The sequence below is a fragment of the Gallus gallus genome, chromosome 1 (genome assembly GCF_016699485.2).
Source record: "Gallus gallus isolate bGalGal1 chromosome 1, bGalGal1.mat.broiler.GRCg7b, whole genome shotgun sequence".
Lineage (NCBI taxonomy): Eukaryota > Metazoa > Chordata > Aves > Galliformes > Phasianidae > Gallus > Gallus gallus.
The window spans coordinates 80,766,033-80,786,254 of NC_052532.1; the positions used below are offsets into that span (position 1 = coordinate 80,766,033).

The 20,222-nt window shown below is 49.4% G+C and overlaps 1 protein-coding gene across 1 annotated transcript in view; it reads left to right on the forward strand.

Annotated features, from left to right (window-relative positions):
- The first annotated feature begins 2,979 nt into the window (after positions 1–2,979).
- The window catches only part of ARHGAP31 (Rho GTPase activating protein 31), a 53,415-nt gene continuing 36,172 nt past the window's right edge, over positions 2,980–20,222 (forward strand). Inside the window, exon 1 of the mRNA NM_001389447.2 lies at positions 2,980–3,634. Coding sequence (NP_001376376.2) covers positions 3,535–3,634 — 100 coding nt within the window. The 5' untranslated portion in view covers positions 2,980–3,534. The remainder of the gene's footprint in view (positions 3,635–20,222) is intronic.

The window sequence follows — 20,222 nt, forward strand, 5'->3', positions numbered from 1 at the left end:
GGAGGGGAGGGAGGTTGAACTGGCGTGTCAGGGTCTAACAATGACCCGTCTGTGTCAGGAAAACAGTCGTACTCAGCAGGGCTATTTTTAGGGGAATCCACCCCCTGGTCCTTCCATTCTCCCCCACCCCCAGCCGCCCTTTTGTGCTGTGAGGCGCCTGGAAGGTCGGTGGAGATTTCAAAGCCATGGGTAGGGAAGAGCTCCACACGATGAAGGAAACGCAGTGGGGAGGGGAGAGGTGGGTGCCCAGAAATAGCATGCGTGAGGCCTCTGCAGCAGGCTGGGCCTGGAGGAGGAGAAGCTTCATGGCCAAGGCTGCTCCCCAGGCTCTCTGGCTGCTTCTGGGATTATGAACACCCCACCTGTACGGATGAGGAGGAGCACACAGTCATAACCCATGCCATGTTAATCCATGCACACATCTGGGCTTGCAGGCCGAAGGGTGAGCACCCTGTTGGTGGGGAGGTGGCCCACCAGCCCACCTTCATGCCATCATGCTGTCTGTAAGTTTCTGTGAGAGCTCCTGCTTGGCTTGGTATTGTTTTTATTTTGCAGACTCACTTTTTTTTCCCCCCTTTCTTTTTTTTTTAAAGTGGGATAAAAATTCCCCCATTTTTTTGCCAGCTGTCTCAGCTTTGGACTCCTTTTTATCTTTCCATGCATCTGGCCCGAGCTCTTTTCTTCTCTGGCTTTACCATGTTTTCATCTGAGAAAGCTTTTCCAGGAGGGACACCGGATTACATCTTAACCCCACTGCTCACCCCAGCTATTGCAGTCTTCCCTGCCTCCCAGACTGCACAAATCCAGGCTTCTTATTTTTCCCTCTGTGGAGAACATCGGCCCTTTCCCTCAGAAAAATCCCCTGGCTCAGCACTGATTTCAGGCTGTGATACGAAGCGCTTAGTTTGTAAAGCCTCCCTTGTTTGGTTCTCACTCACCTTGCCTGACCTCCTCTTCCCTGCCCGGGCTCCCCGGGCAATCCCTTCTGTCCTCATGCTGAACCTTGTCCTGCTGCAACAAAAGCCACCCCCATGGCCCAGCCTCTTCTGGTGCTCCTCACATCGTGGCATGACTCCGCTTTCACACTGCCTACCTACCCCCACAGCTTTTTGGACTTTGAAGAAGATGTCACAGTGATTCCCAGTGGTGAAGCTGCTCTGGGTCTCAGCATCATGTGAGATGTGAGTGAGAGGACGCGCTTCCCACACAAAGGGCAAGGAGATGGGTTTATTTTCCTACAGAAGACGGCCAGGCGAGACACCCAGCTCCGAGCGTCCTGTTGTCTGTCTGACCCGTTTGAAGCCTTGGCAGGCAGGCAGGATGTCCTGTGGCACGCAATGGGTTTGGCGGCTGGCTGTTATGGGGAGGGATCCTGATGTGACACTGAGGTGCTGGGAGAATCCCAGGATAGGCTCAAGGCATTTTGAAGTGTTGTGTGGTTATGGAGGGTTCCTAAAAACAGCTGTCAGGCCGGTGGAAAGAGCTCAGGAGAAGAGGGTGGGAGCTGACAGGCAAGATACCTTCTCTCTGATACCCTTCTGCAAATCATCTTTCCGTCAGCCAGCTATAAAACAGGGATAGTGGTGATAATTAGGATGATAAGCTGCACAATAGGATTTATAATTGCTCAAGGTCCTTCACGAGGACTGGTGGAGTTTTTCCTCGCATGCAATGTGATAACATTCAACCCTTTGGAGGAAAAAATTAAATAAATAAATAAATAAATCACCACATAGAGGGACAGAAACTGAAAGGATTTTGGCAGCAGAAGGATTGTGGTGGAACTTGGTTTATCTGAGAAACGTTGTCAAAAGCTTGTCAGAAGGGGTGTGGGTCTGTGGGAGGAGGCCCGATTTCTGTGCTGGTGGGGGGTTGAGGCAGGAGGGATTTTGAGGGAGCCCTTTGCACTGTTTCCTGGCCAAATTTCCTTCAAAGAATAGCAATAAAAAAAAAACTTCTTGGACCGATTATGGCTGTTTTTTAGTGAAAAGCTGCAAGGACCTGTTTTTACTTGTTCATTTTCCACCGAGACCCACAGAGTGTTCTGTGGCATGGGGCAAGAGGGGGCAGCGAAGCCCTTGGAGAGCAAGGCTTGCCTCCCTTTATGGAGCATGCACCCCATTGGCATCCCCAGCCCTGGAAGGAGCTCTGAGTTTCTGGGAGAGAAAATGCAGAGAAAGCGTAAGGGACTGCTCTCACAAGCAGAGATGTGTGTAACGCAGAGAGGTGTTGGATGGGTGCAGGAGCTGGTGCTGATGGAAGAGCCATCCCATTTTCCTTCTTGTCACTCGTGGGTGATGGCAGCTTCTTGCCTCCGAATCTCTTCTTCAGCAAAAGGCAGCTTTCTCTGGGAGCTGACTGTACAGCACAGGGACGGCATCTGTTTCTGCTTGCTGAGAGCCAGGGAGGAGGGAGGAGGGTTCCCGCCTCTCCATCTTTCGTTTCCCAACTTTCTGCTCCCGTCTCATGCTTTGCCAATCCCAGCCCGTGCCTCTGGAGAGGAAGGCATACCCTGAAGGGACAGAGCCACGGTGGAGGGATGCCTTGGGACGAAGGAACTGCCCAGCGGTGGCAGGGATCTCCCGGCCTCCCCTCTCGGGCCTTTTTGGGGCTGAGCCTTGTCAGCGCAGGAAGCGCCCGACCGCGGGCCTCAGCGGTGCCGAGGGAGCCGTGATTTCCTCCATCAGCCCGTTATCTGCCCGCGGCCAGGGCAGGCTTTCTCTCTTCCTCCCCCGTCCTCCAGCCCCTCGCTGCCTTTCCTCAGCCTCTCGCACACAAAACGCACTTTACTGCCAAAAAAAACGTCCTCTGCATCCCTCCACCTCCCCCTCCCGCTCCGCTCCTCCTCGGCGAACTTCCTCTCAGCATTTTTTTCAGCTGGATAATCCTAGGATTTGTCAAAGGGGGAAAAGGAGGGAGAGCGGGCGAGGGAGTCAGGACAGGAAGCTGGTTTCTCATTCCTCACGCTGTCCGACGGCAGGAGGAGGGGAAGGGGGGGAGCCAGCGAGGAGCCTCGCACAGGCTCTTCCCCAGTCCCTTTCCATTAGTCCGCTGGAGGACCCACTCTCCTCCAAAAGCTGGGAGAAGGAAGACCAGAGCGGGACGCTTGCGGCTGGCGGCAGCGACAGCCTGGCTGACGAAACCCAGAAGGGTGACTGCAGAGCGTCCCCGGGCCGCGCTGAGGGACAGAAGTCCCCACTGCCACCATTGCCTGCCCACATCTCGCCAGCTCGGATGCGGGCACCCATCCACCAGCCGCTTCCCCTCGATGCGAAACCTTCCGGGAGTGAGCTATGATCGCTGCTGGGCAGCCTCCTTGCACCCTGACCTTCCCCTGCCACCGGAGCAGCCCAACATCTGGTGGGGATTAATGTTGATTTCTCTGTCCGGACGCCGTGTGGGACCCCCGATGCTACCTCCCAGGAGCGGGACGTGGGCGGTGGTCTGAGAAGAGCCAGTTTTTGTCGCCCCGCACCAGGCCGGGGGGTGGGGGGGAAGGCAGGAGGGGGGCGAACCTCTTTTGGGACTAACCTCATGAAGAACAAGGGAGCCAAGCAGAAACTCAAGAGGAAGGGAGCCACGAGCGCATTCGGCTGTGACCTGACGGAGCATCTGGAGAGCTCTGGGCAGGATGGTAAACACCTCTTTATTCTTACTCTGGTTGCAGATGAGTAGAGCGCGCGTCTTGGCTTTTGGGTTTTAGTTTTCATCGGTGGGACTGGAAACAGAACCTTTCCCAAGGGTGAGGGTTAGGCAACCTGCATCTGTTTTATCTGTGGGAAGTGGAGTCGCTGCCCAGGCACTCACAATGAATGAACAAGTGGAGGATTGCTTTGGTGATGCGCCTGCATGGCTCTTGCATGAGAAGCACGGTGTGTGGGGATGGGGCTGCATCAGTGAGGGCACAGACGGCCCCATGCACATTGTGATGCCCTTTCCTATCCCCTTGGCCTTGGAGAAGGCAGGTATTAGGGAGCTGGGCTTGGAGAGAAGAGTGTTGCCTCCACTCAGACCTGGTATTCCTGAAGTCTGTGGGACAAGAGCACAGCAGAGCCAGTAGAGGGGCTGGGGACATCCCATCTGCTCGTCCTTGGTTCCAGGTCCTGCATTGTCTTTTTCCTGGGGAACTGAGGCAGGACAGAAGCTGGAGATGGTTCAGGGCTGGGTGTGAAGTGTGAGGGGCAGCTGAGCTAACATTTTCACTGCTCTGCCTTCTATCTTTTCCTCTCCTCCTCCTCCCCCCGACCGCTGTGCTCCCAGATATGAGATCGAAACATGGTAGCTCAGATAAGAGGTAACTGCGATAAGATTAGAGGGTCCCAAGCTGGAAGCAGTCAGTGTCGGTTGTGGAAGGCTGCATGGTGATTTTTCCAAGAGAAGGTTGGAAGACGAGAGAAGAAGCAGAGAGTTTGACTTATGGAATAAGGAAAGATAAATACACGCCTGTTCCCATCCCTGATGTTAGTGCTCTGTGCCAGTTGGAGTCAGTTAACTTTTACTCAGGCTGCTCCAAGCAGGAGAGCTTCCAGCAGCAATGTCAGCGCTGTGCGGGCAGGGCCGTACAATCAGGTCTTTCATTTGCTGATGAGCATGGCTGATGGAGTGAAGGGAGGAACGGCACTGGCAGCGGGATGGACTGTATAGTGGATGTCCTTTCCACGGCACTGGGAAGAGGACAGAGCATATATCACTGAGATAAAACGCTATATGCATGCATTTATTCAGGTAGGGGGGAAAGCCAGTCTTTCAATTTCATTGTGAGCCGACAGTTACAATTACTGTATCCTTTAACTTATATAGCTCTTAACGGCCACTGAATCGAAGCAGCCAGAATAACAGACTTAATGAACTGATACTGCTTTGGCAGTGGAAGATACAGCTAGATAAACTCCACTCAGTGCTTATGTGAGCGGCAGCGGTGGAGGGACAATTTACGGCTGTTTACAGGAACACTGCAAAACAGCACGGGGAAGGCAGGTACAGGCAGTATATTCAGCTGGAGCATCAAGGGGGATTTTGAAGGGAGAGACATAATTACTGCAGCTGAAATTATGCCAGAACAGCAACATTTCTTACCAGAAACCCTGCAGTTCTTCAAAATAGTTTGTTTGGGCGCAAGAAAGAAGGGCATTGTCTCATCTGTGGGATGGCTCACAGTGCCAACCTACTTCTCCCTCAGTGTTGAGGAGAACCGGGGAGGACGTGAAGTTCCTTCCCCTTTGTACAGTGCTGCTGTTTGCTGAATACCACATCCCGTGGCCCAGTGCTGTGGGATCCAGAAATGAAAGGCTCGGTTGTTAGAAGTTTATGGAGAAGTAAGCTGTGTTGGATGGGCAGGAATGTGACCGAGAGTGCCAAGGTGGCCTTTTGGGAAGAAGCGAACGTTCAGATGTCATCAGCACGTCATGAATTTGCAACCTGTGCTTTATGAAACGAAATCAGAAGGGCGGTAGAGCTTGAGAGATAGCTGGTTTGGGGATAGTTACATTGGAAAGGGTTTGCTTTGTGAAAGCAGGTTCTAGCACAGCCAATTCAGTGTGTTTTTTTCCCTCGGGATTAATGGCCAGCTGTTACAGACAGGGGGTGCTGTGTGGTGCGCGGGATGCTCTGCAGAGGAAATGCACAGCTTGAGCTCCTACATGCTTGTGGTTGTCGGAGAGCGGCTTGTGCTTTCTGCAAGGACCTTAGTCCCCGTGTCCCTGCCAAATTCCAGTGGAGAATTCCTGCTTAAGGTATCAGCATTCCCTCTCCTGTCATTTAACTGTTTAATAAATAGCCGTGGTCCGCATCAGATGGCTGCGCTTCAATGGAAGGTGATGAGATCCCACTGTTCCCTATCAGACGAGCCGAGCCCACTGTACCGAGCCTAGTAATGAGCTTTATGATAATACAGTAAAAGCCGTGTCAGACTTGCAAAGTAAGTAGATGTAAACACTTCAGCAGGTTCAGTGGGGTAATTCAGGAGATTGCAGACTGTTAGCCCTACGTTGATTCTTCAGACCTGACCCAGCCCAGTGGTGTGGACAGCTGTTGCTGTCTGGGAGCTGGTTTGAAGCTCGGCTGCCTTGAATTTACCACATTTCAAGGCAGTTCCTGTCACTGCTGCATTTGACCCTACTTGGCCTTTTCCTGCCAGCGGTCTAGACACACAGAGCTGTTGTGCTCCTTATGGGGGCTGGCTGTTATCAGTACTCCTAAGCATCTGTAGTCATGAGTCAGGCCACAAAAATCATGAGATGAAACAAAAACCGGTGTTGGACTCCTTGACTGCTTTCTGTTTTCTGAAGCTTCAGTGCGCATCTGAGTTATGTTTTCAGGTCTTTCTTGTTGGCAAGAAGGCTGACTCTCTACTGAAACGTTTCATCGTGTCAGACTTTGGTAAAGTGTTATACTGCTGCAATAGATCTAGCTAGTTATTAGCCCTGAGGGGTTAACATTAGGGCCTTATTTTGGCCTCTTGATAACCATCCAGGTGTCCAGCAGGGAAAAGCATATAGTGCTTCTGCTGAACTCGGTGGGAGCCACATGTTGGGACCCCAGTTTCACTGTTTTATAGTGATGGGTGGGCCAGCGGAGAATAGGAGGCGCAAGGCTGTGCACAAACCTTAACTGAGGTGAGACAATCTGATCTGCTTAAGGAAACAGTCAGAAACAATAGTCTTGCTTTTGGGCATATCACAGAATGTCGCAAGAGGGGGCTGAAAAGTTCAAAGCTGTTAAAATGAGAAGAAGTAAGAAAAATTGAGATTAATATTCCCAGTACTTCTAACGTGGAAGACTCAGACTGGGTTACGAGGTACTCAACCAGGTACAACTCCTATTCTTTTTAAACAGCAACGACCACAGCATCTATAAAAACTGGAATGTGATGGTAAAAGACAGTCTGTTCTTTTGCACTGGAATCACTCCTGACTCAGACCTACCTTTGCATCATTTGTTTAGAGCCAGGTAGGGCTCAGAAAAAGGCTGAGTCTTTCTCTTCTATCTTAGTATGATGGGCAAGGATAAGCTATGAGGACAGCAAAAGGCCAAACCTCAGACTAGGCACCTTATTCTCAGCCTGCAGGTCTCACTGGCACGTCCTAGTCTCCCCCATCAGCCCTTAATACTGGTGTCACTGTACCCCTCTGTGGTTTGCTGCACATCTGTTTCCTGCCTGATGTTGTCTGGTTGGGATGCAATGAGCTCAGCTTTTCCCCTTAACCCCCTCCCACACTCCCCGCAGCTCCCACAGTGGCACCCAAGCACTTTCTGTCACTTTGCCCAGCGTCGGTTATTGCCTTTGTTTGTTATTTGCTGCAGAAATAGGGCCGCTTCACTGGAGGAGCTTTGAAACCACCAGCCCCCTCCTACTCTCCTTGCCATGGCTGAGCTCGTGGTCAGCCAGCACCGTTCCCTGGAGGCACGGAGGGAAGGGAGCTGTGCTCTGCAAATGTAGTGCAAGGAGACGTTATCAGCCTTTGCAGAGACTGCTCCTGCCTTGTCACAGCTGCATTTGAATGAAAGAGTATGGAAAGTTTTCATTTAGAGCTAGTGGTCTCATAAAAATGCAGTAGTTCTGGCTGGCACTAGTTCCCCAAACAAAATTCTAACAGCTTTTGAGAGCTGCAGCAGGTCAAGACATTACTGGAGGACTGGCGAGGGTTTCTGAGGGGAAACACTAACAATAATTGAATGGTAATAGGTTTGTCCAAGGAAAAGTGGCCCTGGGTGCTCTCTGACTGGTATGGGACAGGCTTGCCCGGTTCTGATGCCGTGTATTTCATGGTGAAGCTGCCTCGTCTGAGCTCAGACAGATGAGAGCTGCCACTCGGGAAGAAAGTTTGCTTTGAGGACAGACTCCCTTTGGAGCCAGCTCTCAAACCTGCAGCCCAGATGTGGAGCAACTTTTCTGGGTCACAGGGCTTTCCTTCCTCATGCATGCAGCTGCGTGTGTCTGGGATAGGAGCAGGAGGGGCTGAGCATGGGTGTGTGCAGAAACCCACAGCACACGTAAGTGTGTAGCAATCGGTGTGTGCTTTTGCCCAATGTTGTTGAACATCTAAGATTTACCCCGTGACACAGTGTGAATTTCTGGGCTCCAAAGTGGAATTAGATGCTGCAGAATTACACTGCCAGGAAAGATGCATTTGTGTCTGCTTACTTTATTTCTTTTCAAGCTGCTCTTGTGTTGACGTACTGAAGTGAATGCATGCCCTTGCTTTTGATTAGGTGCTTTTGGTTAGCGATGCACGCAGAAAGGCCTGGGAAAACTGCTGAAGGATCATTAATGGCGATGTGGAGGAAAAAGACAAGGCCATTATTTTAAAGTCTCCTTGGTAAAATGAAAATGCCACATGCTCCTTTAATCTGCTGCAGAAGAATGAAGAGCTGCCTTCATCCCGCTCTCCAAATTAGAAACTGTGGCACTGGGGAGTTCTGTCTCAAGAACTGGTCTGAAAAGAAGACTTCCTCTCTTTTTGCAGACAGGTTGCTCTCAGTCCAGATCAGCTCCCTGACCCACATCGTTCTGGGGCTGTGCAAACGCTTGTCACCTGGTGTGGGAGGAAGAGGAAGGGGCTGGGGGCAAGCAAAGCCTCTTTGGGTTGGCTGGAAAGGCATTGAGTGTGCTGCCGCAGTCTGCTCTGCATTTCCCACTGCTGATGGAGCAAGCAGCCCCATGACTTGTGCTCTGTGGTGTCTGCTCCAGGTTGGGAATGTGCCGTCTGCATGTTAAGGCTGCATCCCCTCATCTTTGGGATGGGAGCCAGCAGGACGGCCTGGCTCTGAAATTAGAGGCAAAAGAAAGGGATGAGCACATGAATTGGAGGTTGGGCTAGGGCCACCGTTCCAGGGTGCAAGGCATGTGTAGAGGACAGAGAGGTGAGACGCTGTGCTGTCAAAACGGAGAGCGCAGGGGGAAAACTGTTAATAACAGAGTTTGCTTTTCTCCACCCACTCTCACGAGCGGAGCATCATGTTATGGGTCCCAGACATCAGCCTCTATGGCAACAAAGTGAGAGCAGCAAGACATTGGGAACAACGGGAGCAGGAGCCATCTGCCTGCTTCTGCTGCTCCACTGTTCCTCCTTGCTTTGGACGATGTTTGTGTTACTTCCTCAATCTGTTTCTGGTTCCTGAGAGCTGGAGATTTGTGTCCCCGTAGCATGGTGTTACTTCAGTTAAGCATTCATATCAAGCTCGGCTCCTTGCTCTGTATTGACTTTCCGTTGTTAGCTCTGTGATTAGCACAGGACTCTTCCATGCTGCTTCCTGCTTTCCCTTTCCCTCACCAAGCACTGTGGGAGGCACACGTGTCATCCACATGCACTGAGCCCTGCTTTGACCCGGCCTTCTCCCCCATGCTTGGTGAACAGCGTGAATCACATGTCTTCCCTTCAGATCCTAGATGAGAGAATGTATTTTGATTTAGCAGATGCTTTCTCTTTGTTGGTGACACCTGATTTCATCTGGATGTGGGGCAGAAAGGATAGGGACCTCAGTGCCTGTGATGTGACAGCTTGCAGTGGCTCGAGCAAATACCTGTGGTGGATGAAATGCTGGCACTGCATGAGGTGGATGTATAACACAGCTGGTGTCGGTGTGAGAACAAGTGATCTGAGTGATCTCAGTGCTTGGTTCTGAAGTTTTCCGTGTGGGCCTGGTTCTGGTTTGGAGAGTCTGTTGCACCCATAACTCAGATTTTGCATATATGACACAGTTTTACAGCAGCAGCATTTGCTGGCAGTCAGGGCTGTGTCAAAGACATATCATAGAATCATAGAATGGCCTGGATTGAAAAGGACCACAATGACCATCGAGTTTCAACCCCCCTGCCATGTGCAGGGTTGCCAACCACCAGACCACGCTGCCAGAGCCACATCCAGCCTGGCCTTGAATGCCTCCAGGGATGGGGCATCCACAGCCTCCTTGGGCAACCTGTTCCAGTGCGTCACCACCCTCTGGGTGAAAAACTTCTTCCTGATATCCAACCTAAACCTCCCCTGTCTCAGTGTTTCTCCTTTAACAGTGCTGGGTGTGGGGTGAGGTGGCTTTCACATTGGCCACCCATGCCACTTCTTAGACCACATCTCTGATCTGTGTCAGATGTTGTTTCCCTGCATGTGAAGTACAAACTGGGGGTGACTAAAAGGAGAGAACTACTGGTGCCTACTTTCGGTCTTCAGCCACCAACAGGGGTTGGGTAAACTTGTGACTTTGACACAGCAACTTGTGTGTGGATGTGGTGCTCAGGGTCATGGTTCAGTGGTGAACTTGGCAGTGTTGGGTTGATGACTGGACCTGATGATCTTAAGGATCTTATCCACATAATGCTAAGTACCTAGCACAAGATCAAAGCTGCTGACTGGCTCCACTGACAGTTATTTTAAGGGCAACTTTCCATTCATTCCCAGGGCCTCAAGCCCCAGTTGTCCTTTGTTAGTATGCCAGAACCTTCAGCTTCTCTGCTGATAACTCCAGTGGATGTGTTTTGCATTGTCAACAAAAAAAAAAATCTGCAGCGTGTTTACAATGGACACAGACAGAACAGAGCAACATAAATTGAATTTACTCTGGAATTAAATAATGTGGGGCAACTGTGCTGACTGTATTATTAACTTTCATATGTAATTCAATAATGTAACCCTCTGTTTTCTATATTTATCTGAAGCCACAAGCAGACTTTCTGGTATTCTGCACCAGTGTGACAGTAGATGTGCAAGTGCCTACCATGGACTTGAGACCGATCTTGCTGTCACACGTGTAGCCCTTGCATATAATGAAGTTGAAGACATGATACGAAACTTTAGCATCTCTAGAGAGCCAAACCAATGCTATTATGGTGTATGGGAATGAGGAGTTGAGTCCCTAACCCTACAAGCCTTTTGGCGCACACCACTGAAGCAAATGGTGATGTCCTCTTCTGCCTCGCCCTCTTGCCTTAAGCATGATGACAGCTGGATTGGATTCCCAGTTCTCATCCCAGTGGAGACTTCTCTTGCTCTTAACAAAAGAGCACCAGAAGAGAAAGAGCAAAACACACACCTTTTGCATTAAGTTGCTGGTCCCCTGTTTGCAAAGAGAAGCTTAGCCTTGGTTCACAGCGGCCTGCCTCCATCCTGGTGCCAGCAGCTGTGACAGCCCCAGTTCCCAACAATGCTGGGTTGACTGGATGGCCAGTTGGAGTTAGGTAAACTTATGTGCACGTGGAAAGCAGCAAATGTGACAATGTCACTGAGCGGGACTTGCTCCATGAGGTCCTTGTCTTTCCCCTATGGGGAGCCCAGAGCTGGACACAGTGCACCAGGCGTGGCCTCAGCAATGCTGAGCAGAGGGGAAGGATCACCTCCCTCCACTTATTATTAGGTAATGCTTTTCATGGTTTTTCTAATGTTCCTGGTAATGTGTGCGGTTTCTGTCAGAAAGTGGCCTTGGCCTCCTAACATAGGCTGAAAATGCAACTGGAGCAGTACTGAGCATCCTTTCTGCTCTGGTTAGTACTAAAAATGAATTACCTTTTCAGAAAGAACCCCTATTCTTTAATGCTTTCTGCAGTCTTGCTGCTGGCCAGCTTGAGCAACTTAATGTATGCTTTATATAATAGGCTGATATGCTGTATCTTTTGAAAGCTATGCATGCCTTGGCTTAATAGAATGCCACAAACAGTGCTGCAAGGCAGCACATCATCCTCAGGTGTAGACCCATGGAGGTGGAAAGCTGGGGACTGGTGGCCTTAATTGTTCCTCTGCCAGTGGCTGTGTTATGTGTCCTTCTCCAGCACAGGCACTGGGCAGGGCTGGGAACGTGTGTGTCCCCATGCAGGATGCTCAGCTGTGGCTGCTGCTCTCCAAAATATGCCCCGAGCAGCTGAGCTGGGTTCATGGCCATTTATCTCCTCCTCCTCTTTGCCCTCTTCTACACTCAAGGCTCAGCTAACTAAATGCCTTTGGAAATGCTATTATCTTCTGTGCTCTCTGGGGCCAAGAGCAGCTTGGAGATTTATCATCTGGAACAGGAGGCTTTGTTTAGTTCTGTAAAGCACAGAACACTTAAAGAAAGAACAAAAACTAACCCCTGAACAAAATGCAAAACTCTCTCTACATCTCCTGTCCTTTCTCTGCCTTCTTCCACCTAGGATGGTGTGTGCATTTGCTTTTGCAATGTGATTACATACCATCAGGTTGCTAAATGGTTAGAGGAGATGTACCTGCATCTCTACAACAGGGAATGAGCATCCAAAGGGCCAGGGGACATTCGTGCTCTAACTCTGCTGTGTAACTTGTTTCCCACAGATGACAGACAGGAGATTGGCTCAGGATCTCGGGTACAAACTTCATTTAGAGAATATCACTGTGGTTTTCAACAGACACAGCAGCATCAGTGCTGCCTTTCTTACCTGAAGGGTGCTGACGTACTCACAAACTGTCCCTAAATGTGGGATGCGGGGCACAGAAGGCGAGATCCAGTCTAGAGCTCTGCAGTGCTCACTGCCTGTATTCCTCGATTCATCAAAAACACTGATATAGCAAACCCAGAACACTAGAAGGAAAAGGACGGGTCTGCCGTCCTGGATCTGCATATTTCAATTGGGATATTCTTGCTGCTGTAAGCATTCTGCATTTGCCGTCTCTAGCAGTGAGTGTGACCGTCTGTCCTGCTGCAGACAGGCAGCTTGGCAGCATAGCAGAGCCAACCTGTGTATAGAACAACCCTTGCTCCATGTGAACCTCATGCTTGTTTTTCCGTTCATCCCTGCAGTCATCCCTTGTGAGGCTCAGCGGTGTGATGGGAAGATGAGCCCTCCTTCTGGACCCCAAAGCTGCAGTTCAGATGAAATAAATAAGCTGTCAGCAGGGCTGAATTGCTTTCTTTCCTTGTGCAAAAAGAGAGAGGGGAACAGCTTCACCATTTTGCTCTTTTTTACCCTCTCTACTTGCTATTGCATTTGCCTCACCCTTGCTCTGGTCAGGTAGTCTCAGATCCACAAGACACTAAGTGAGGATGAGATCTCCTGTGAGATTTAGTGCACCTTCTGCTTATAATCAAGCCAGAAAAATAGCGCAACAGCCTTCCTTACGTAACCCCTTTCTCTCCCTTCCCATCCCATTCCAGCTGGAAACCAGAAGTGCAGCAAGGTAAAGGAATGAAGCAAAGAAAAGATAAAACAAATGGCCTGGATCCTCTGAAGAGACCGTGGAGTTGGCTTGAGCTGACAGCTCCAGGTCACAGAGAAGGCAAGGGGGATTCTCCCCTGTTGCTTGCACTTTTGGTTCCCCTTTCTTAACTCTTTAGTTTTCTTTTTTTTTCTCCTTCCATTCAAATACCTTCATGGCCAGGATGGCAGTTTGCAGGCTTTGCCAAAGTCAATATATCAAGGGTCTGTGCCTAAGGCGGGCTTAAGAGCAGTAAATGGGAAGGGATGGTTTTGATCTATTGACTCCATTATTCTTCCTTCCTGGCTCGACTGTGAGTGTCAGTCACACGCTGCTGCCTATGCAAAGCCACTAAAGGGCTCTGAGCCAGGAAATTCAGTTCCAGATCCCAGCAAGGCTTGGATCTGGGGTCCCACCTTCGGCTTGGAGGAACTTGGAGGAGGTCCTTCTGTGGCCCCGGCCCCGGATCAGCCAGGCATGGGGATCTGGGCACTGCTGTCAAACCTGCTTCAGAGCTGGGGAAGTGTAACAAACACAAAGCAGGGTCAGGACTTCTAATTAGTCCTTATTTCTAGCCTGCTAAAATACCCATCTGTCACTCCACTTCAATAATGGGATTTGAGAAGATTAACTGGATACTGCTTAGGCTCCTAAACATGACAGCTAAATAAGCGTGCTGCTATTCAGCCTCAAGCCTTGCTCGCAGCAATTATAGCTTGAGCGGGTTCACATCTGATTAGTGCTTGCATGGGAGTTGCCCAAGAAGGGTCTGCTGCAGGCAGGGAGCGGTGATTCAGAAGATGGCAAGCTTAGCCTTACTCAGCATCTTCTATGGAAAAGCTGCCATTTGGGCACAGAGTAAAACAAGGGCAGCAGTCCTTTGCTTTTTAAAAACTTCAAGTTCATCTTTTGTTTCTAGGGGAGAGGGACTTTTTCACACACGTACATACTGTACTGCCTCCTTCCTTTCCCAAAAGCAATTTCAGTTGGAGCCGTGATTTGTTTGGACTCAGTGTCCCATACTGTCACGTAGTGGGGCTCTGCCCAGTTCAACAGCTGCCACCTCCCAGCCCAGAGGTGGGTGGAGTGAATCTTGTTTTCGCAGTTTGTGAAATATTTCAGGATATAAGGCGCTCATTAAATCATTGATGTTAGCTCCTGGCCACTAAAGACAGAGCTGAACTGCAGCTCTGTAGCTTTTGAAGCTCAGCCCTGCCCTAACAATGGTTCATAGAATCATAGAATCATAGAATCACCAAGGTTGGAAGAAACCTCCAAGACCATCCAGTCCAACCATCCCCCTATCACCAATATCTCCCACTAAACCATGTCCCTCAGTACAACATCTAAATGTTTCTTGAGTGCCTACAGGGACAGTGACTCCACCACCTCTCCGGGCAGCCCATTTCAGTGCCTGACCACTATTTCAGAGAAATATTTCCTTATGTCCAACCTGAATCTCCACTGGAGCAACTTGAGGCCATTCTCTCTACTCCTATCCCTAGTTACATGGGAGAAGAGGCCAACTCCCACCTTACCACAGCCTCCCTTCAGGTAGTTGTAGGGAGCAATGAGGTCTACCCCGTGCGCCTCTTGTGACAGATCTGAACTCACTTCAGGATGGTGCAAGGACCTAGCAGCTGGACAGTGGGTTTTCTTTATAAAATTGTGTGCCTAGGAAATTTAAGTGAGAATAGTTAAAAAACAAAACAAAACAACAACAACAAAAAAACAAAACAAAAAACAACACAGGGAAAAGAGTTGTGTGTCTTTGCTTCAGAAAAATGGAAAAAAAAACAGGGAAAATGTGTTCCTTCCACTTGCTAAAGAATGTTTGCAGAATAGAATGAAAAGATTTTGTGTATTTGTGATTCTGGGGACAGCGCAGGCACACTTGACCAGCCCATATTACTTCAAAGATACCCTTGCTTTTTAGTGTCTGCGGTGACACACATTCCTTCTGTCCATCATGGAGGTGATGGCCACCCCAGCGCCCTCCTTCCTGAGGCAGGCTGCATGCTAATGAACCTGCAGCCTGACAGAGCCGTGATTCAGCAGCCAAACAATGTCTGATTGTCCCATTCCAGCAGCACGGGAACAGTCCCCAGCATGTGAGCTCTGAGTGGATGAAAGCTGAATTCCCAGATTGGATCTGGAACTGCAATGAGCAGGGGAGAAGGCGGAACTCTCTACTGGTGAGATGCCACAGGCTGTGTGCTCCTGCCGTTGCTCACGGCTGTGAGAAACACCATGGTGGCATCACGTGCCTAGAGATGAGGGCTGCTGGTGCTTCTTTCTAAGGTAGAGGCAGGCCTCTGCACCAATACGTGATGTTTTAGCTTGGAGCAGAGCATGACATTTACCAACTGACTTCTGCAGCAAGGAGATGGAGAAACAATCCAGCATCTATCTGAGCTAGCAGAAGGGATTACCTAAACTGGAATTTGTCCAGGATGCTGTCTTTATTTCTGCTAATGTTGCAAAAAAGTATTGCTACAAAAACTCTCTGCAAGACTGCAACCTTCATTTTATAGCCACTGATTTAGAAGGGAGTCTATGCTTATAGCACAGCTTCCTCTGCATGTCGTGGGATGTGGCTCATTACTGGCTTGTGGAAAGGACTGCCCCTACGAGTCACTGGCAGCAAATTCAATTGATTCTGATTTGGAGACCAGGCCCAGCCTTAGGCTGTTGATAGAAGGTAATGATAATGCATCCAAAGAAACAGCTGGGAGGGGAGGAGTGTGGCTGAGAAACAAAAAAACCGACCAGAAGGAATGAATGTGGAAAGGGAATGAGGGTGAAGGTGGAATGGAGAAAGCATGTGAGGAAATCCCAATATGCTTGAGCTGGAGAAGGGCAAGGTTGGAAAAACCAGCCTGGGAACAAAACTGACCATATGGAGAGTGCCAGTGAAAGGGATAAGAGAGAGGACCGTGAGTGGGTGTAAGATACAAAATTCTGGCAGCTTTTCAATGGGGGTAGACCGGATAAAGAGAGGCTGTGCTGAGCGCAGACAGCCGGGAATAGCGTTTGGCACCAGCTGCGGGCAGTGAAGGAAGATGCTCACAGAACCAACAGTTCTTATCCCACACTCCTCTTCCAGATGCTTATGCAGGACTGATCCAGCAAGAGAGGTGGGGGAATTATGTCTGGTTCCTTTCAAGCCCTCAAACTAGCTTGGGTTTGGAAAGTAGAGATGCCGCTGAGTTACTGCATTGCCAGTGATTCAGTTTTTCATCAGCTCATTGCATTTTTTCATTCTCCCTTTGGTGCCTAATTGATTTTAAAATGAGCTTCATTCTCTGAACGGTTCCAGAGTCTATGGGCGTGAGCAACAGCAGCTTTGTCTCGCTTGAATAAGCTTGCAATACTGAATGTTTCAACATGCTCATGCTAGGGGCACGCAGTACATCAGCTTCCTTCGTTTTGGAAGCCTGTGCGATGGTGCTATGAATCAAAACTTCTCCAGTTTTACAGTCTTCAGCAAGTTCCTGCGTTGAGATTGCGCAGCCTTGTACCAACATCGGGTCTTGGCCTGATGCCTCGGCCGGGAGCTGCAAAGGCAGAGAGCTGGCTGACTTCTACGGCAGCACTGTAGCTATTAAAATGTAAGGAAGTTTGATCAAGCATGATCTCAATGCCTTTTTCCTGCAACACCCCTTCTTGTGTTCGCACTGTGTTTGTTAGTGTCTCAAAGCCCTTAGTACAGCAAGATCCAGCAGTCAGAAAGACAAAGAAACACAGCCCAGAAAAGCAACTCCTTGGCATTTGCCTTTGAAGAAACATAGAGCATGAAAGGATTTTTTCTTGCTTCCTCTTGCCTCGCTTCCCCCAATCTTTGTTATTCCCAGCAACGACTGCCTTTATTTGTTTGCCTCTTCCCCAAACGCTGGACAGACCGACCGGGGCTTCGGTGGGGAGCGGTCCAGCCCTGCTGCTAGAGAGGGTGAAACAATGGGGCTTTAAGTGGGCTTTCTCTGGGTTCCCAACACAGAACAGTTGCCTCTTTCATGGAGTGCCTGCGGGATGAGCCCGGGATTGCTACACCCAAAGCGTTTCCATGCTGCAGTGGCTCTCCGCAATGAAATGCTGCTGAGAACACTGCCTGCAGCGTCCCGAGCTACCGGGGTGTCCAGTGTGAGAGCCTCTTTCTTCCAGGCCTGGGCTGTGTTTGCTGTCCACATGCAGTCTGGGAGCAGCTTAAGTCTGGAAAGAGTTTAAGAAAGCGTCTAACTTATAAAGGAGAAATGAAAGGGGGGGGGGAGGGAGAGAGCAAAGAAGAAAATGGCAGGGGTAATAAAATAGAACCCAATGACTCAGTGCAGTGCGGCCAAACTGTTTGTAATAATTTCCTTTAAATTCCTTTTATATAGAAAGAATTAATTACGAAATCGAGAAGCAGGAAGCAGTCATCCTGCCAGCCAGTGACATGTACAGGCAGATCAGAGCAATGCGAGAGAGATGCAGAACAGCAGGAGACTGGAGAAAACCTTTTTTAGCTCTCTCTTCTTCTTCCTCTTTTTGTTTAGTATATGCATCCATGTTGTGCTAGCATTTCTTGCCCAAAAGGAGCTGCGGGAACCCCCTGCTGTTCCTTGTCTCTCCAATGGCAGCACCGAACCTTCCTGCCATGACGAGTCTCATCTGTCTGGGCTTCCTGATGGATTTTGCAGTCCCCAGATGTTTGGATACCCGATTCTTCTCAAAGCAGGCTGTGAAACATTAAGTGTTTTTAAATACTTCAGCTTCATAATTGCTTTGTTTAACTTTGCAGCGTTCTGAACTCATATAAGGCAATAATAAAAATCACCGCTGTTTTCCTCCAAAGGATTTTGCCATTGCCGCTCCTACACCTCTGTGCTCACAACGGCTTTTGCCTTTGCACTAGCAAGGTTGTAACATTCCTGTTGGCCAGAATCTTGGCGAGAATTTTCCAATTCCCGTTTTCAAAGCTTTCGGGCAGGAGTGCTCAGGCTATTGAGTAAAAAAGGGACTGGGGTTACCCAAGTGTTACTTGATCCAAAGCACGGGCTCCTGAGATCAATTTCCCTGAAATCCAGAGCGTTGGGCTTCAAGGTTTTTAGCAGAGTGTGTCTCTAGCTTGGCTCCAAAGGCAGAGCGAACACTACTGGCTAGGAGCCTACAGAAGCAAAAAATTAGAGGCTTTAAAATGTCACTAGCTGAGCACATAATGGATATCCTTTGGATTTTATGATTAGCTGTTGCGTTCAGTTGGCCAATGCTGCCTGCCTGATGCGATTTGTAAAGTAGTCTCAGGTCACGGCCAGGCAATCCAGATTCAGAAGTTGCCTGGATTCGCTTTGGGAATCACTGCCTTTTGCAACATTTTCCTTGTGGTTGGTTCGTTTATTTATTTATTTATTTATTACTTGTTTGTGAGCATGACGAGCTTGCTGATACATACCTGTGACTCCCATGTTCCAACTCCCTTTCCACCCTGAGTCCGTCAAGACATCATCCACCCAAATGTTTGCCTGCATACTGTAAGACCAAGGGGACAGTTATAAACCAGGCCGTGCTGTTAATTCATGGCAATGCGCCCGGCATTTCACATCAAGGGTAGTGTGTTATGTGATTCATACCACCATCTCATGCTCTCCCCAGAGCCATCCTAAAGCCTGGGATGGCCTGAATACCGTGTGTGTGTCTAACTCTGCATGGGACTGAGGGCTCTCTGTGCCTGGAGGACCAACGCATCGGTCTGTACTCCACAGCACCTACATCTGCACTTCTTACATCTGCGCTGATGTGTCTCCATGCAGCCTCCTCCCTTCTCTGCCTGGGTGGGCTGGAGGCACAGCTGGCCTGATTGGTGTCCCCTAAGGGCTCAGCTGTCCTCTGATGTAAAGCTATGGGGTAGAAGGGAATGTGCAGGGCTTTGTGTCAAAGCTGGATGGCACAGGGCTGTGCAAGCCAAGGGGCTTAGCTAGGAGTGTGCTGCTTGGCTGCATGTTGTCCCGTGGACCTTCCTGGCATGTGGTCCTCAATACCCTGTGTGTCCTTCCAAGTGCTCCAACGCTTGGAGTCCCTACAGTAGAACACTAGGAATAGAAGGGATTCACGTGCTGGCAGAGAAAGTGTCTTTCATCTTGTTCCTGTGGCTCTGAAAAGTTTTTTTTTTTTTTTCCCCAGCACCTTCCAGTGCTTTAGCAGTGTGCCTCCATTTCAGTATGCTGTCTTTTAGCATTGAGCTCCTCTAGAAGCACAGGCTTTGTGGCACTGGGCCAGCTCCTGACCTCAGTGACACCAGTATAAATCTGGGATGCTGCAGCCAACCCATGTGGAAGTGCTTCAAATCTGCATATACAGCAAGTGTTCCCTGTTGTAAAGGCGTCATGATTTTGTCTGGCAAAACAACAAAACAAAAGTGATGTCTACGTGACTTGGGTACATGTGAATCTGTCCTGTGACAAAATGCTTTGGTGGCACCCACACTTACCTCGTTATCACCAGAATGAGGCACAAATTAGCTCCAGGAAAGTCCAAGGGTTGCACCTGAACAAACCCAGCAGGAGTGAGAAAAAAGAATGAAATTTTAGGTGGGTTTGCCAACAGCAGGTAACACTGTTGTTATTTACTGATGTTGGCATGGAAGATGGTGCTACCATCATCTCCCAAAGAAATAGATTGTGTTGGCCCAAATCTCTTGTGGGACAGAGTGCTGAGAAAGCATTGTTGAGATTGGATATGTATCAGAGGAGCACTCAAGTGGAAAGCCTCAGTGACAGTGCCTGGATGGGATGTTCTGGGCACCTGGCGATGAGGTACTGTCTGTTTTGAGAGTGCTTGACTACAGAATGACCTTAAATGAAGCCAAACTGTAGACAAATATGATCTATTTTGAGGCTTGCTGCAAAATTCTGCTTTGACCAGGGCCCTTCTCTACTGTAATCGAAGGAAATGAACTGGTTATAAACTGTGGGAAAAACAACATCATGGCAGAAGGTCCATTGAACCTAGGAGAGATGCAGAGTAGAAAGCACAAAGAGCTCAAACTCGTTCCTAAACAAAACCACATCCATAACATGATAGGTACCAACCGGGGAAGTGCAGCAAAGCTTTGAA